The sequence below is a fragment of the Vipera berus genome, assembly GCF_964194415.1.
Source record: "Vipera berus genome assembly, chromosome: 2".
Lineage (NCBI taxonomy): Eukaryota > Metazoa > Chordata > Lepidosauria > Squamata > Viperidae > Vipera > Vipera berus.
This window is the reverse complement of record NC_138203.1, coordinates 169,857,849-169,872,879: the sequence shown is the minus strand read 5'-3', so window position 1 is coordinate 169,872,879 and position 15,031 is coordinate 169,857,849. Positions and strand designations below refer to the sequence as shown.

The 15,031-nt window shown below is 40.4% G+C and overlaps 1 protein-coding gene across 1 annotated transcript in view; it reads right to left on the bottom strand.

Moving 5' to 3' along the window:
- Window positions 1-149: 149 nt before the first annotated feature.
- Window positions 150-15,031, bottom strand: part of MYO15B (myosin XVB) — a gene marked incomplete at its 5' end in the record, with an annotated part of 103,420 nt that continues 88,538 nt past the window's right edge. The window contains 11 exons of the mRNA XM_081319007.1: window positions 150-558; window positions 1,276-1,416; window positions 2,746-2,879; window positions 4,040-4,170; window positions 5,007-5,128; window positions 5,633-5,781; window positions 8,019-8,109; window positions 10,717-10,759; window positions 11,020-11,187; window positions 12,783-12,859; window positions 14,082-14,188. Coding sequence (XP_081175133.1) covers window positions 499-558; window positions 1,276-1,416; window positions 2,746-2,879; window positions 4,040-4,170; window positions 5,007-5,128; window positions 5,633-5,781; window positions 8,019-8,109; window positions 10,717-10,759; window positions 11,020-11,187; window positions 12,783-12,859; window positions 14,082-14,188 — 1,223 coding nt within the window. The 3' untranslated portion in view covers window positions 150-498. The remainder of the gene's footprint in view (window positions 559-1,275; window positions 1,417-2,745; window positions 2,880-4,039; window positions 4,171-5,006; window positions 5,129-5,632; window positions 5,782-8,018; window positions 8,110-10,716; window positions 10,760-11,019; window positions 11,188-12,782; window positions 12,860-14,081; window positions 14,189-15,031) is intronic.

Genomic DNA, 15,031 nt, shown 5'->3' with positions numbered 1-15,031 from the left:
TTTCAGGAAAGAATTTTACTGATTTGTATTTTTATTGTTCTGGAACATTTAGACAATTTCGATACAAATAAAGTAAATGGATATCAGAGAGGAATAATCTTCTCTAACATAGCAGCTCTTGTGTATTGGAACACAACTTTAATGCCATCTATACTTGCATTACAATATAAGTTTTCTCTGTGGTCAAAAAAATGAGAACCAGCAATGCTGTTGTAAATATGCAGTTAGGTGATCCACCAAAAGATACTTCAAAGCAGCTATGGTACATTTGAATGGCTTGGAAGTTGAGAAGCTGCTTTTGCTGTCTGCAAGTTTTAAGGGCTGGAAGTGATGCAGGAACGAAGATAGGAGAATGGTGAATGGTGGTTCAAAAGAATGACGTTTCCATAGCTCACATCTACTTGGGAGAAAGCACTTGGCAAGTAGACACATCAAAAGAGTATGGGCATTTTTGGAGTACTGGCAAAAGATATTGCAGCCAACTTCTCTTGGTTGTCACTAAGCCTGGGAATCCGATTCGTTACCGAAGATTGTAATTAAATGAAATAATGCTTTAGCCTGTCAAAAAAGAGAAAGCGGTAGGAAATGGGGGTTTTTTTCCTATTCAGACATGCAGTTTCTCCTTCCAAAGCAAAGTCTGAAAATAACTTCTATCAAACCTTCCATATAATTATCTTTGTGCCTGTACAAACTCAGCATATCATTTATGAAGTAACGTAATGTTCTTTCTTCATTTTAAAAAAAAGCATTTGAGTGCTTTAGAGCCATAATCAGATCCATCAGAATTTTATCTACTCTCCTAAGTCCATCAACTGCTTTTTGCTTGGTTATCTACCCTTGACCAAAGATCGGTACCCTCCTTCTATCTGGGAACACACAGCTTCAAGAGAGATGCACATGGAGCAGTGAGGGAGGAACGGGACACCCACCTAGCCAGCCTGGCAATCTATGGGGTGACAGATGTCGCAGCCAGATCACCCTCACAGAACACTGAGGTAAGCAAGCAAGCAAGCCAAAAATAAATAAATAAGGTTATTGGCAGGCACACTATTCTCCCTTTCTCTTAAAGCTAGAACAACCCCATTTTCCTCAAATATATACACTGAAAGCTGATGTTGCAAACCAGTGTTTTTGTTTTTTTACGCTGCAAAGCCACAGCTGCTGCCTGTTCTGATCTATGCTATGCTACCTTTGGCTATGGTTTTAGAAAAAAAGATGGCAGTGCAATAAACATTTAGAATATTTCTTTTAAAAGATGGCACGATTGATGTGTACCTGTTGTAATTCAAACCAGATTGTCTTGGGATTTTCTGTTGAGCCATAGTTGATTTCTACGCCTGGAAGACCAGCTGTGCTGACTGGGCGTAAGGTTTTCATCCGTACTATCTGGTTCAGTGGAATGATGATCTGATTGCTCTGGACATGAGGAAAGACAAGCATAGTGGACACTGCAGAATCGGTCATCTTTTTCATCCTTTAATATTCCATTTCACCTTCACTCGGCTCCCATTAAAGGGCAATGTTCTCAGTGAAGGCCATAATTACATGTCGAGATGTTGTGAATAATTTTTAAAAGTGGATCCCAGGCATGTTAGTTGTCCAGTTCTCTATGTGTGGGGGTTAAAATACATCAGTAAAGTTCCATTGGGGGGACTGAATATGGGCAATAGAATTCAGATAATGTGAACACAGAAAGTTGCTATCCTCACAGAATTGTGTTTTGACAATTTTGGTATGAAAGATTTGACCTAAAACTATAAATGGTTTTACTAGGCTTGTAAGCTGCTCCAGTTGTTACCAGCCCTGAGTGGCTAATATACAAACAAGGATAAAACGTGAAGCAGAACAAACACTTATGGCAATAATGTAGTACAGGCAGTTCTCAACTTGCAACCATTTGCTCAGTGACCATTCAAAGTTACAACAGCACTGAAAAAGTGACTTATGACTGATTTTCACACTTAATGACCGTTGGAGCCATCCCCATGGTCATTGATCAAAATTTAGGCCCTTGGCAACTAGCACGTATTTATGACAGTTGTACTGTCCCAGTGTCAGGCAATCATCATTTGTCACCTACGCAACCAGCTTGTGACAAGTCAATGGGGGAAAGCCAGATTTGTTCAACAACTGCATGATTCACTTAACAACTGTAGTGATTTGCTTAACTGTGCAAAGATCATAAAATGAGGTGCAACTCATTTAACAACTGTCCCACTTAATTAACAGTGGAAATTTTGGGCTCAACTGTGGTCCTAAGTCAAGGACTATCTTCTTCATGCACCAGGGAGCCTTAGCATTCGTTTAAAAAGAGATCCTCCTTGTAACATATCAGCCGGCAAGACTCAATGAAATGGGTAGGTTGTATTGGCTTTTTAAAATCTCAGCATGGCTGATGTTAGTAACCAAATGTTGTTGGGAATAAAGAATAGAAATATCTTCTGACCAAGTCAGGCCAAGGAAAGGCTGGTATCCTTGAAAGAGCCGGGAAGCAACGTCCTGACTTGAGATTTTTTTTTTTAATCCCATTTATATCCTGCCCTTCTCCGAAGACTCAGGGCAGCTTACAATCTAAGAAGCACAAATCAATGTGCTTAGCAATAGCCTTCATTCTATGTATATGCCTGCTTATTAGGGCTTTCGGGGGGGCCCAAGCGGCATTTTTACGAAGTCAGCTTATTGCCCCCAACAATCTATTTAGGTTCCAGTGTTTCATCCATTGTGACATTTCTGTTAGAATCTTACCTGGGTTTCCCTGCTCATTACAACAATCTCCTCCTCCTTCACTCCTACAATGCAAGGTGAGGTGATATCTGGGGCACTGATCCTCTCTACAGAGAAAACATTATAGCCAAAGAGCGGCAGCTGAATCATATGTTCTGCAAGAAGAGAAACGACAGGAATGTCATGTCAGAGTCGCCAAAACCACACCAGCTGTGCATCTTTTCCAGGGCAAGTTGCCATCTCTGTGGAAGCAAGAACGTGGCTCAAAGCCAAGCCATTGAAGCTGTGGCACTTTCAAAGCTGCCCAAACCTCCAGGTCCAAGCATTTTGCATACCCAACAATGCTTGCAGTTGTGGTTGGACATCTACTGACATATGATTCCCTGCCTGCACATCATCCCAAGTGGACAATTACAGCAACCTTGGGACAGCCTCTATTTTCATGATAGCAACAGACGAGGCTACAGCTACTTTTCATGATCCTAAGGAGGTTTGCCTTTTGAGGGATTATATTTCTGTGCTTTTGTTAGCTCCACTAACTACCAAATCAACAAATCAACTCCACAAAAGGGCTAAAATATCTTTTATTGAGATTGTAACAGAACCTTGTAAGCCTGTGATGTATCGATTCTCTTCTTATAGTTCAATGAATTAGGAAGTTGTCTGTGAGCTGCTTCTAAATGTTATCTGGCTGTTCTGAATTTAAAACATTTTTTAATCCCTTGTTGCCTTGGCAATGGAGCTTGCATATCTCTGTCAAAGCAATTTTCCTCACTCTCTCTTGTTGATCCATATAATCCTTGCCTCTGGCCTATATATAAAAATGAATATTTATACAAGGGTCCTTTCACAGACCACAATTGTTGCTATATGTTTGGAGAAAATGGGTTTACGCATGTTGGTTAGCTGTGCAAGTAAATCTGGAAAGCTTTGTAATAATGTCTTGAACAGATTTAAAATAGAGAACTGCCCACAACTTGCCCCATATAATGAGCGGGAGATCATCCTTGGCGGTCATCTATGCATGCACAGCTTTGGCAACAATATACAACTTATATGCATATAGAAATGAGATGATGTAGCAAGAAAGCCATCCCAAAATCTTGCCTATTGCAAGAATCTAGCCTACTTTGAGGATAATTATACAATGCATGTAGATGTACAATGTACACACAACTTTGGAGGAAATTAGGTATAAAAAAAATAAAACATTCCCTTCAAATCCCACGCTACCACGTTCAAAACATATTTCAGGTAGCAGCATAACACCAGAACAAAGGTTAAGATGTTTATCAAATGCAGCTGTTGAACTCACCAATAAAGCGTATTTGTGCCTGCAGTGGCTCACATGGTTCTGTTGTCTCCAGTTGATAAGCCATGGCAACTTCAACAATGTCTGGGCTCATGTGGTTGATTGAAACAGGGATGTAATTCTTCAGTTCCTCGCTATTGAAATAAATAGGAAATATGGACTTGACCATAAACTAAAATTAGAAAGTATTCAGAAAAACCCTTCCGTGCCTGGGGAAGAAGTACAGAGGATTTCTTGCCGTTATCCTCAAAGTGAGCTAGAAAAAACCTCATGCTTGAATGCCAAGTGTTAGTGTGCAGTTTGCAATTCTATGAATAAATACTGTAGGTATGGAAGAATTGATCTGGATAGAGCAGGGGTGTCAAACTGGTGGCCCGCAGGCCAGATATATCACACGCAGGCCACGCCCACCCTGGCTCCGCAAAGGCAAAAAACGTATGATTATGTCAAGTGATGCGATCGAGTTTGACACCTGTGGAATAGAGCATCAGGATCCTATGTAAAAGCAAGGGAGCTTAACTGGCTGCTGTTAAGAGTCACTGAGGGAGATGGGCAGTTTTTAAATTATACAAATACGCATACACCTATACATACTCTTGTCTGAGGCTCTTGTTTTTGTGTATGGTAAATTTTTCATTTTATGTGTGCTTTTTTGAAAATGGATTAAAAGAAAGCTACTCTAGGTTTTGGAGAGGAAGGGAAATTATACAATATAATTTGGGGTGTTGCAAGGCTCTGTTGAGTATGCTAACAGAGGGTGTCAGCTTCTGTAAAGAACTGCTTGAATGGGAAACACATAGAGGGTCCTGGCAGTGACTCATTTCCTTAATACTATAGGTCTAAGCACACCATCTTTTCCCACTTTGGGGCCGCTGCTTAGACTGCACCAATCAGTAAACAAACAACCTAGTCTACATTCTATTCTGAATTGATGTTCCTACCTCCATTCCAATATTGTAGAAAGCCTTACCTTGTAGGGACCGATTTAGCTCCTCTGGCCCAGTGCTGAAGCAAAGCCAAGGTGCCCAGCTGCTGCCCAAGTCTGCTGGTGTGCTGCAACGGCAGTGATCCTGTCATATAATTCTGCAAGACCTAGAAATAAATAACCCAGAAGAGAGTTTGCTTTGTACTTCTCCATAGTAGGCTTTTAAAGCTGGCATCACTGAAGGAACATTTGTAATTGCACAGGTTCTGCAATTCCTAGCATTATCCTGTGATAACAACAACAACCACAAGTTTAATAACTAAGTAAATACAACAAATTCAACCAAGTGGGAATAGGAATTTATCATGTACTTCTAGCCAATGCATGAGTCACCTTCCATAAAAATTAGTCAGCCACCCTTTGCATTATTATCAAAATCATCATCATAATTATCACCCTACATCTTCTCCAGGAGTTCTACAAGGCATCCAAGGAGACCTGTCTTAATTTTATCCCCACAACAACCCACTGAACTACTTTGGGCAGAAAGTGACTGACACTCACTCAATCCCTCTGTGTTTGGATAGCCAAGTCCTAGTCCAGACCTTAACCATAATCCCATACCAGCTTCTTACAGTCTTACTAACAGTGCAATACTTTTCCTTTCATACCTGGTTATAATGAATGTTGATGTAGGCCTCATTATCAAGGTGCAAAGGAATCTTCCAAGTGATCCTACAGAAATTTAGTCCTATTGAACTTTCTTCTAACAAATAGTCATGGACATATTCCTCCTGGTGCAAAGGCCTTATCATTTTGCCTGCATAGGATAAAAAATGATGATCACGCCATCCCCATCCAAAGCACTGAGCTCAGAGGCAAATATTTTAAATCTTTCCCCCAATACAGGTAGTCCTCAACTTACGACCACAATTGAGCCCAAAATTTCTGTTGCTGTAAGTGAAACAGTTGTTAAGTGAGCTCTGCCCTATTTTACAATCTTTCTTGCCACAGTTGTTAAGTTAGTCACACAGTTGTTAAGTGAATTTGGCTTCCCCCCTGTCTTTACTTGTCAGACATAATCCCAGGACACTGCAACCGTCATCAATATGAGTCAGTTGCCAAGCGTCTGAATTTTGATGACGTGACCATGGGGATGATTCAACGGTCATAAGTGTGAAAAACAGTCATAAGTCAAAGTATCACACATATTAAACTCATCCAGCTTGTCTGTCAATTTTCACCGAACAATATTTTTTTTATTTTTTTTTAATTTTTATTACATTTATATCCCGCCCTTCTCCGAAGACTCAGGGCGGCTTACAAGCTTAGCAGTAGCCTTCATTCTGTGTATATGCCTGCTTGTTAGGGCTTTCGCCCCCCCCAAGCGGCATTATTACAAAGTCAGCTTAATTGCCCCCAACAATCTGGGTCCTCATTTTACCTACCTCGGAAGGATGGAAGGCTGAGTCAACCTTGAGCTTGGTGGGATGCGAACCTGCGCTAATTGCAGGCAGCTGGTGTTACTTAAGGAGGCATTAGCCCACTGCTCCACCAAGGCATAGCTTATCAGACTTCACTAAGATGGAAACATTTTTTTCCTATCTCAATCTTTCCATCTTCGTCTCATAAAACTTTTAAACTTTTTTTCAAAATTAGTTGTTCCATACAGACACCAAAAAGAAAATGGTCATGACAGAAGGAGAATATATATTTGGCATCATTTGAAAGCAAAACATGACATCTACAAGCCTTGAGAAATTACTACACCCTCTTCGAGTTCTATGGTTTTATGTACAGTATCAGGACATAGTAAAAATTGCCTGGTCCTAAAGCAGTGCTTAAAAATAGTTAAATACAATGTCAGATGAACAAGGCATGAGATATTACACCATGTCATTATTTATTTTACAAAGAGAAAGGCAAAATGGAGAAGCCATGTCATGTGTTGTTTTCCATCTAAGATTGTATTTAACTACTTTTAAGAACTGCTTAAAAGTAGGGACGCGGTGGCTCAGTGGGTTAGGACACTGAGCTTGTCGATCAGAAGGTCGGCAGTTTAGCGGGTCGAATCCTGAGTGCCACGTAACAGAGTGAGCGCCTGTTACTCGTCCCAGCTTCTGCCAACCTGTTCTGTACCAGCCTGCTACCGGCCCTGCAGAAAAGGCAGGGACAACCCCTTTACAAACGGCAAGAGGCTGGAATTACGCCTGCCAAATTTATAGCTACAAAAACAAACAAGACACGAACCAAGAAACAGGAGCTTTAAGAAACACGAACTATCCAAGCGGTTGCCTTCAGCAAACCAGCCCTCCCCACACATTCCCCTTATATAGAGTTCAGGGCGTGGCTTCTCTCTGCCTCCTTCCGAGAAGCCACATTGCCTTCCTCTGTTTACTCCTAATTGACTGCCTCCTGCGTCGGGCGTCCTTGAACAGGGCCAGCTGTGGGTCATCTTCATCCATGCTGTCAGGCTCACATAGCTGGGTCTCCGTGGTGACCAAGTGGGAGGGGCCTGGCTGAGGGCTCTCATCAGCAAGATCTTCAACCCCCTCAGCAAGGTCTTCAACACCCCCCTCCTCCTCCTCTGAGTCGTCCGACCCAACTGCCGAACCCACAGGCTGACCCTGAATCACAACACAACCTAGCAGTTTGAAAGCACGTAAAAAATGCAAGTAGAAAAATAGGGACCACTACGGTGGGAAGGTAACAGCGTTTCGTGCGCCTTTGGCGTCTAGCCATGCCGGCCACATGACCACGGAGACATCCTCGAACAAGCGCTGGCTCTTCGGCTTTGAAACAGAGATGAGCACCGGCCCCTAGAGTCGGAAACAACTAGCACGCATGTGAGGGGGAACCTTTACCTTTACCTTTATGTCAATCAATGCTACGTCCTGATATGTAAATCAGAGGGTTTACTTTCTTTCTCACATAACCCCAGAGAACTAAGACCCTGGCAGTAGAAGTCTATGGGAAGGAGGAAGCTGCATCAGAATGAATCACCACATTCAACAGATTTCACATATTGAAGTTGACTATCGTCCACACTACACTTGCCTTTGCTGGCTAGGATGGCAAATTCTTGGATCTCCTTCAACTCAGTAACTCCTATGTGCTTACAGATTTCCTTTAACACGTCTGCTGTAACCTACAATCAGAAAAAAAAATTGTCTACTTCAGCGTGTGCAAATTGCTTTGGACAAATGTGGTCTGACAAATGAAGTCTGGAAGGAAGGAGGGCTTCAAAGGCAAGGGCCATCTTGAACTCAGTGTCTTTCATTTTAAAAATCAGAAGGTGTAAGGGAGATAGACAAATGAGATTTAGGTTTTGTTTAATTCCATTACTTTTTTAAAAAAAACTGTTTTTGTTATGGGAACAACCACAGATACAAAAAAAAAAACCCACACATTTGAGAAACAGTGGGTGAAACAAGCCCTCTCAGTTTTCAGAAAGATGATCTGGATTCAATCAGAATAGAGATGGAAGGGACCTTGGAGGTCTTCTCGACCAACCCTCTGCTCAAGCAAGAGACCCTATACCATTTCAGACAGATGGCTAGGAAGTTTCTCCTTAAATCCAGGTTGCTTCTCTCCTTGATTAGTTTGCATCCATTGTTTCTTGTCTTGCCTTCTGGTGCTTTGGAAAATAAGTTGACCCCTTCTGCTTTGTGGCAGCCCCTTAAATACTGGAATACTGCTATCATGTCCCCTTTAGTCCTCCTTTTCTCTAGACTAGCCGTACTCAATTCCTGCGACTGTTCTTCATATGTCAAGCAAGAGAGAATTTAGCATTATTATGAGTTTTAATCCAAAGTATGATCGTGTCTATACCTCTCAGCAAGCAGGTTACAAAGCTTTGCCCAAATCCAAAAAAGAAGGGAGAAATTTGAAGGGATTCCTAATGTGCCATATTGATATTACAAAGGAAGGAACACAGCCCAATGGAGTATATGTTGTCTGCTGTGACTCCCAAGTTCAGGCCGTTCTCATCAACAATTTTATCTGCTTTATTTTTAATCCAGGGATGCAAACTACTGTTGCCAAGCTCCCTTAACCTTCCCTCCCCCGCTCCCCAAAAGGCTAGAAAAAATATTACAGGTAGAGTTCATGTAATAAGACACAAGAACTTCAAAAAGTAAAACTGAGTAACCAAAGATGCAGATTGGCTTCTTAGATGTCTGCATCAAAACTGCTCTTCAGATGTCCTCAGTAAGGCAGTAAGGCAACATCAACGTTAATTAAAAAAAAGAAAGAAAAAAGTACTCATCACCATGGGTTTGTGAGCACCACTCCACAATATGCTGTTTAATGGACTAAACAGGAACTTACATCGAATGTCTTAATCCTTGCATTATAGTGCAGACCTCCAGGTAAGAGGATTGATATCCGGCGGAAACAGTGGCCCTTCTGACAATAGGAAAGCAAGAATCAGTACAGTAGAGGCATTTTGTGTTCCTAATTGAAAGCCAATTCCTGGCAAAATTGAGCACTTTTGAAATAGAATTAAGAAATAGAATTTCAGTGCAGGTAGTCTGCAATTTACATTGATTCATTTAGCAACAATTCAAAGTTACAAGGGCACCAAAAAAAGTGACTTACAACAGATCCTCACATGACGGTCACAGCATCCCTACAGTCATGTCAGAATTCAGGTACTTGGCAATCGGTAAAATCTGGCATTGTTCAATTAACAACCACCTTGCTTAGCAACAGAAATTCTGGTCCCTATTGTCATAATTCAAAGACTACCTGTATTTTTTATCCTTCAAATCAATGGAACTTGAAGCTACGTTTTGGTTTAACATTTGATTAAAAAGATAATTTTGATGAAAGCAAATATATATGTGAGCAATTTGAGCTAGTCTTACTCCTAATGCTAGTCTCCTTAGCATTAATAAGTAAAAAATTGATTTCTGGGCCATTTCTGTAATCACATATATGATTATGATTCATATAGCAGGTATGGATCTGTTTTCCTTCAAATATTGTTATAACATCTATTATTCCAGATACATTGTTTCACATAACGCATGTTTTATCTTAGATGTCTTCCCTTATAACTGCTTGTAATCATCTCAAAGAAGAATTTATTTGAACAACATATTCTTCCAGCTTAATTCTTCAAAACTTCTTAATGGACACCAAGGATATACATGAAATTTATAAATATATGTGTGCAAATGATGTGACCTATCAAAACAGGTTTTGTCATTACATAAGTCCACTATTTGCCTCTAAAAATTCATCATGCCAAAGTCTACTTTTACAAATAGTCAAAAATACAGGAAAATTGTGCCCCAAAATAATGAATCTTGGGGTAGTTGTGCTCTTCAAGGTGATGCTGCCAGAGGATGAAGGTGGTCAAAATATTAAATTCTAAAACATTTGGATGATTTGGCATAATTCTGGACATCAGGCCTCCCTAAATAGGCAATACTACGGTAAGCAGCACACACAAACCTTTGCTCAAAAAGCCTGTTTTCTCACATATCAAATTGCCTTCGATCCTGACCTTCATAAATCATATTTATGCAAATGATTCAACCTCAAGGTGCACATTAAAAAGCTGTTCCATTTCCAGTATTTGCTTTGTTTTATCATCTTCCCCAGCTAGGCTCTTTTCTGCTTTTCTGCCTGGGAGATTTGCATCAGCACTCAAGCGGAAGACACTCCCACCTTGACCCATATCTGCTTTTCATTTACCAAAAATGCATTCATCTCTGCCAAAAAGGGCAAGTGTTGTCGGCCTCCATACGTAATCAGTTTCCTCAGGTTGCTCTGGCAATCCTTGGCTATTCCTGGGGATTAAAAAAGACACAAGGTTGAGCATACGACGTAGGAAGTGTGGCTGACATTTAAAGAGGCTTCTGCCAAAATAGAATTAGTTGCTGGAACTCATTCATGAGTTCCCCACCTACATTCTCCACACAGGACTGAGGGTTGGCTGTTGACTAGTAAAAGGATGTCAAGGGACATACAGAAATGAAGGTTTGGTGGTGGATAGACTGCGAGCATGGAAAAATTCCACCAAATTCTTCCCAACTAATGAATTAAAAACTGCTCTTCCAGTGAATAGGAGAAGACGTGTGGTGTACCTGAGCAGTGGTGGGTACTATCATAGCAGATCTGCTGTAAAAACCCAGTGATGTAAGGCCTCAAGGTACTGGATGGGAGGAAGTATCCGGTCAAAAGGCTGAGGAGCCGCCAGCCATGCTGACAACTGTCCCTGGAACAAAAAGTAAGAATTGTGACAGATTTTGAGCCCATAATCACAAATGAAAAGATGTCTTATTGACTAAACGGGAAAAGAAAAAGAGAGAAGAGAACGCTGAGGAGAAATAAATGAGAAGAAAGTGGAAAACAAAAAGGTACAAAGAAGCAAATTTGAGGTGGGAAATGTGAAAACAGCTAGGTTAGCCCCCAAATAGCCATATCACAATTTTAAAAACACCAATGAACCCACCCCCACCCACATAACTCCCTGCCTTCCAAAAAAATGGAAATGAGGATGTGATCATCAAAAGATTGCCCAACCTAGCACTAAAAAAAAACCAAAAACCTAAACCCAAGATCTGGGAAGACCTTTCTATAGGACTGCTATAGTATCTTTAAAAAGAAACCTATGAGATAAGATATTTGTACTCTTGAAGTTAAAACTAGGACAACCCCACATTTATCTGGAGCAGCTTCCTATCACTGTTTAGCCTATATAAGAGTCCTTGGTGGAGCAGTGGGCTAATGCCTCCTTAAGTAATACCAGCTGCCTGCAATTAGTGCAGGTTCGCATCCCACCAGGCTCAAGGTTGACTCAGCCTTCCATCCTTCCGAGGTAGGTAAAATGAGGACCCAGATTGTTGGGGGCAATAAGCTGACTTTGTAATAATGCCGCTTGGGGTGTGTGTGAAAGCCCTAATAAGCAGGCATATACATAGAATGAAGGCTACTGCTAAGCTTGTAAGCCGCCCTGAGTCTTCGGAGAAGGGTGGGATATAAATGGAATTAAAATAAATAAATAAAAATAAATAATACTCTGTAGAACTTTGTAAGAATAAAAGAAAATGTGACCCAAACATATAACAAGATAACATAAATTATCTGTCAATTCCCAAAACGGAGTCCATCAGACTAATGAGTCACTGCTCCTATCTTTGTTTGTTTCCTTTCTATTTATCTATTTATCTATTTATCTATCTATCTATCTATCTATCTATCTATCTATCTATCTATCTATCTATCTATCTATCTATCTATCATCTATTGCATTTATATCCCATTGGAATCCAACGACTCTCTACAGCTTACATCACTTACAAGATAGGCAAAATATTAAAAATACCATGTTATGATTAAAAATGTACTAATAAAATCACACTAATAAAAACCTAAACCAAAAGGCACTATATTACCAAAGCAAAATACTACAAAAATAAATAATTGGAGTCGAAGATGGACTGGTGCATAAACTCAGTTAAGACATTCTCTGATATCTGTTCTCTTTTAAACCTTTTTCTCAGAGACAGCAACGAGGGGCCAGCCTGAGATCCCTTTAGAGTCTATTCAGAGCACTGGAACCACTACGGAGAAGCAGCAGCTTCTGATGTTGGTTCCCTTGACTTCTTGGCAGTCTGGGGCAATGAGGAGTTCCTTATTAAATGAACCAGAACTTTGGGCTGATACCAATAGGAGGACCAGGTGACCAGGTGCCACACCATAAAGTGTTTTTTTTTTAAAGTTAAAACCAACACTTTAAATATTTGTCAGGAATCGATCAGCAACCCATGCAAGGTGTGAAGAATCAGCGTTATGTTCTCTGGTGCTTACAGATTAGGGTTCTCGGTGATTTGCTTGATAACCTGGCAATAAACTTCATCATGCAGAGTCTTCTTCTCTTTGCACAACTATAAAAGCGAAGGGGAAAAATGTGAAGGATTTAGTTTCCTCTTTTCTTGTAGGCCACATGGGAGGCACTAAGATTACCCCGATCTGAGAAACATTGGAATATTAATTATTCTGCAATGGTCACTAATTGTACTTTGCAATCCTGAGCCCCCAAGGTTGGAGTGCTATCTTGCACTTTCATTGGAATCTGAGGTCAGATTGAGGTCAGTATCTTGCGATAATCTGCATTGTGGTTGATAAGAATATATGAAAAAGCCTTTGGTTCTGATGAAGAACCCAGAAAGCAGGACTTCCTATTCCCCTTAGCCCATTTTTGTGCTGGATGAGAGCATTATTGCTTTAGCACAGACATGTCAAACACAAGGCCCGGGGGCCAGATCCGGCCCGCGAAGTGGTTTCATGTGGCCCGTGAAGCCATCCTGGAAACAGTGAGGGAACGGCCGCCACTGCCTTGGCCCTGGCCCTGGTCCCATCTCCTTCTGCCAGAGACCCTCAGATCTGTCCCACTCCTGCCCGGGCCCCCATAGGCACCCTTGATGCAAACTATGCAGAGCTGGCCATGCCCACCCAGTAGGCCATACGCACTCTAGCCATGCCCACCCAGCAGGCCACGCCCACCCTGGCCATACCCACCCGGCCCCCTGAGGGCAACTGCAATGCTGATGCGGCCCTCAATGAAATTGAGTTTGACACCCCTGCTTTAGCAAATAGAAATTGGAGGACAAAGGGGCAAGTTTTGTGTGCCACAGAAAAGGAATCAACAATGAATTCACTGCTGAACTCAGAGCAGAAGTTCAGACCTTCTCAGCAACTTTAACAAAAAGGTCCCAAGGCAACAGAACTAGCTTACCATAGTTCGAAGTAAACAGACCAAAGTACAGTACATATAAACTCATTAGTGATAAGAACTCATATTCTGAAATGACTCTTTGAGAACTTTTAATGTCTTTCCTTTCCTAATACTTTTGCTTCCCTTCCCTCTTCCTATTTCCTACTTTATCCTTATTGTCAGCTGTATATATTGCTTCCTCTTGATATCTTTGATCTAGGACTGATATTTTGCAAATTCTTAAAGTGTGCATATATATATAGGGGAAATAAGCATCACAAAAACAATCTCCTTTCAAGGCTATCAATGTTCCTTCAGCAGAAATATGATGTCCTTCCAGGTCTCATTCGAGTCACTTTTATCTATACAAATCCATTACAAGAGCCACAAACCTGAAGGATTTCATAGATATAATCCATCTTATCTTCTTTCTTGAGGCCTGGCTGGTCTCCCATGAACCTCATCAGAGCTTCAAAATAAAAATCAGCATTGATCTTAACTGAATAAGTAAAATATAAGGTTATGGCACTGATTCCTAAGAAGAGATTCAGGGGCCTCTGTTTTGGTCTGTATTATCACATCAAACACAAACAGTACAATATCATCTAAATTTATCTTCCACTTAGAAAACAGAAACTGCCAATGAATTTTTTAAGGGGATGATTCAAAGTAAGAATTAGCAATATAATTTTTGTGAACATCTGTTGATCCCTGATTATATGCAATAAAATAAAACTATAGACTCAAATGCACATGATTTCACTATTCTTGTAAAAGATCTTTGAAAATTCTCACAAAATGTGGGACAGGAGATGCATAAGCACTACCTCATAAGATCTTGCAGTGCTGTCTAGTGTCCAAAACAATTCCTGATTCTTACTTCAGAATGTGCAACTATTTTTTTAAAGGGAGGTGGGTGGCAATCAAGCGTTGCATTTATTTATTTATTTATTATTTATTTATTTATTTATTTATTTATTTATTTATTTATTTATTTATTTATTTATTTATTTATTTATTTATTTATTTATTTATTTATTTATTTAGTTGAATTTATATACTGCCCTATTCCCGAAGGACTCAGGGCGGTTCACAGGGCAATTAAAACAGTACAAAAAAGAATAAAATGGAATTAAATTAGTACAGGCCCCCAATTCCTAATAACAATAAAATTAAAATTTTAAAATTAATTTAATATAATTTAATTAAATACTTTAAAATTTAAAATCCCTCAGTCCAGGCCAGACAATTCGAACAACCAGGTTTTTAAGTCCCGGCGAAGAGCGAAGGTCGGGGGCAGTCCGAAGCTCCATCGGCAGTTCATTCCAAAGGGCGGGCACAC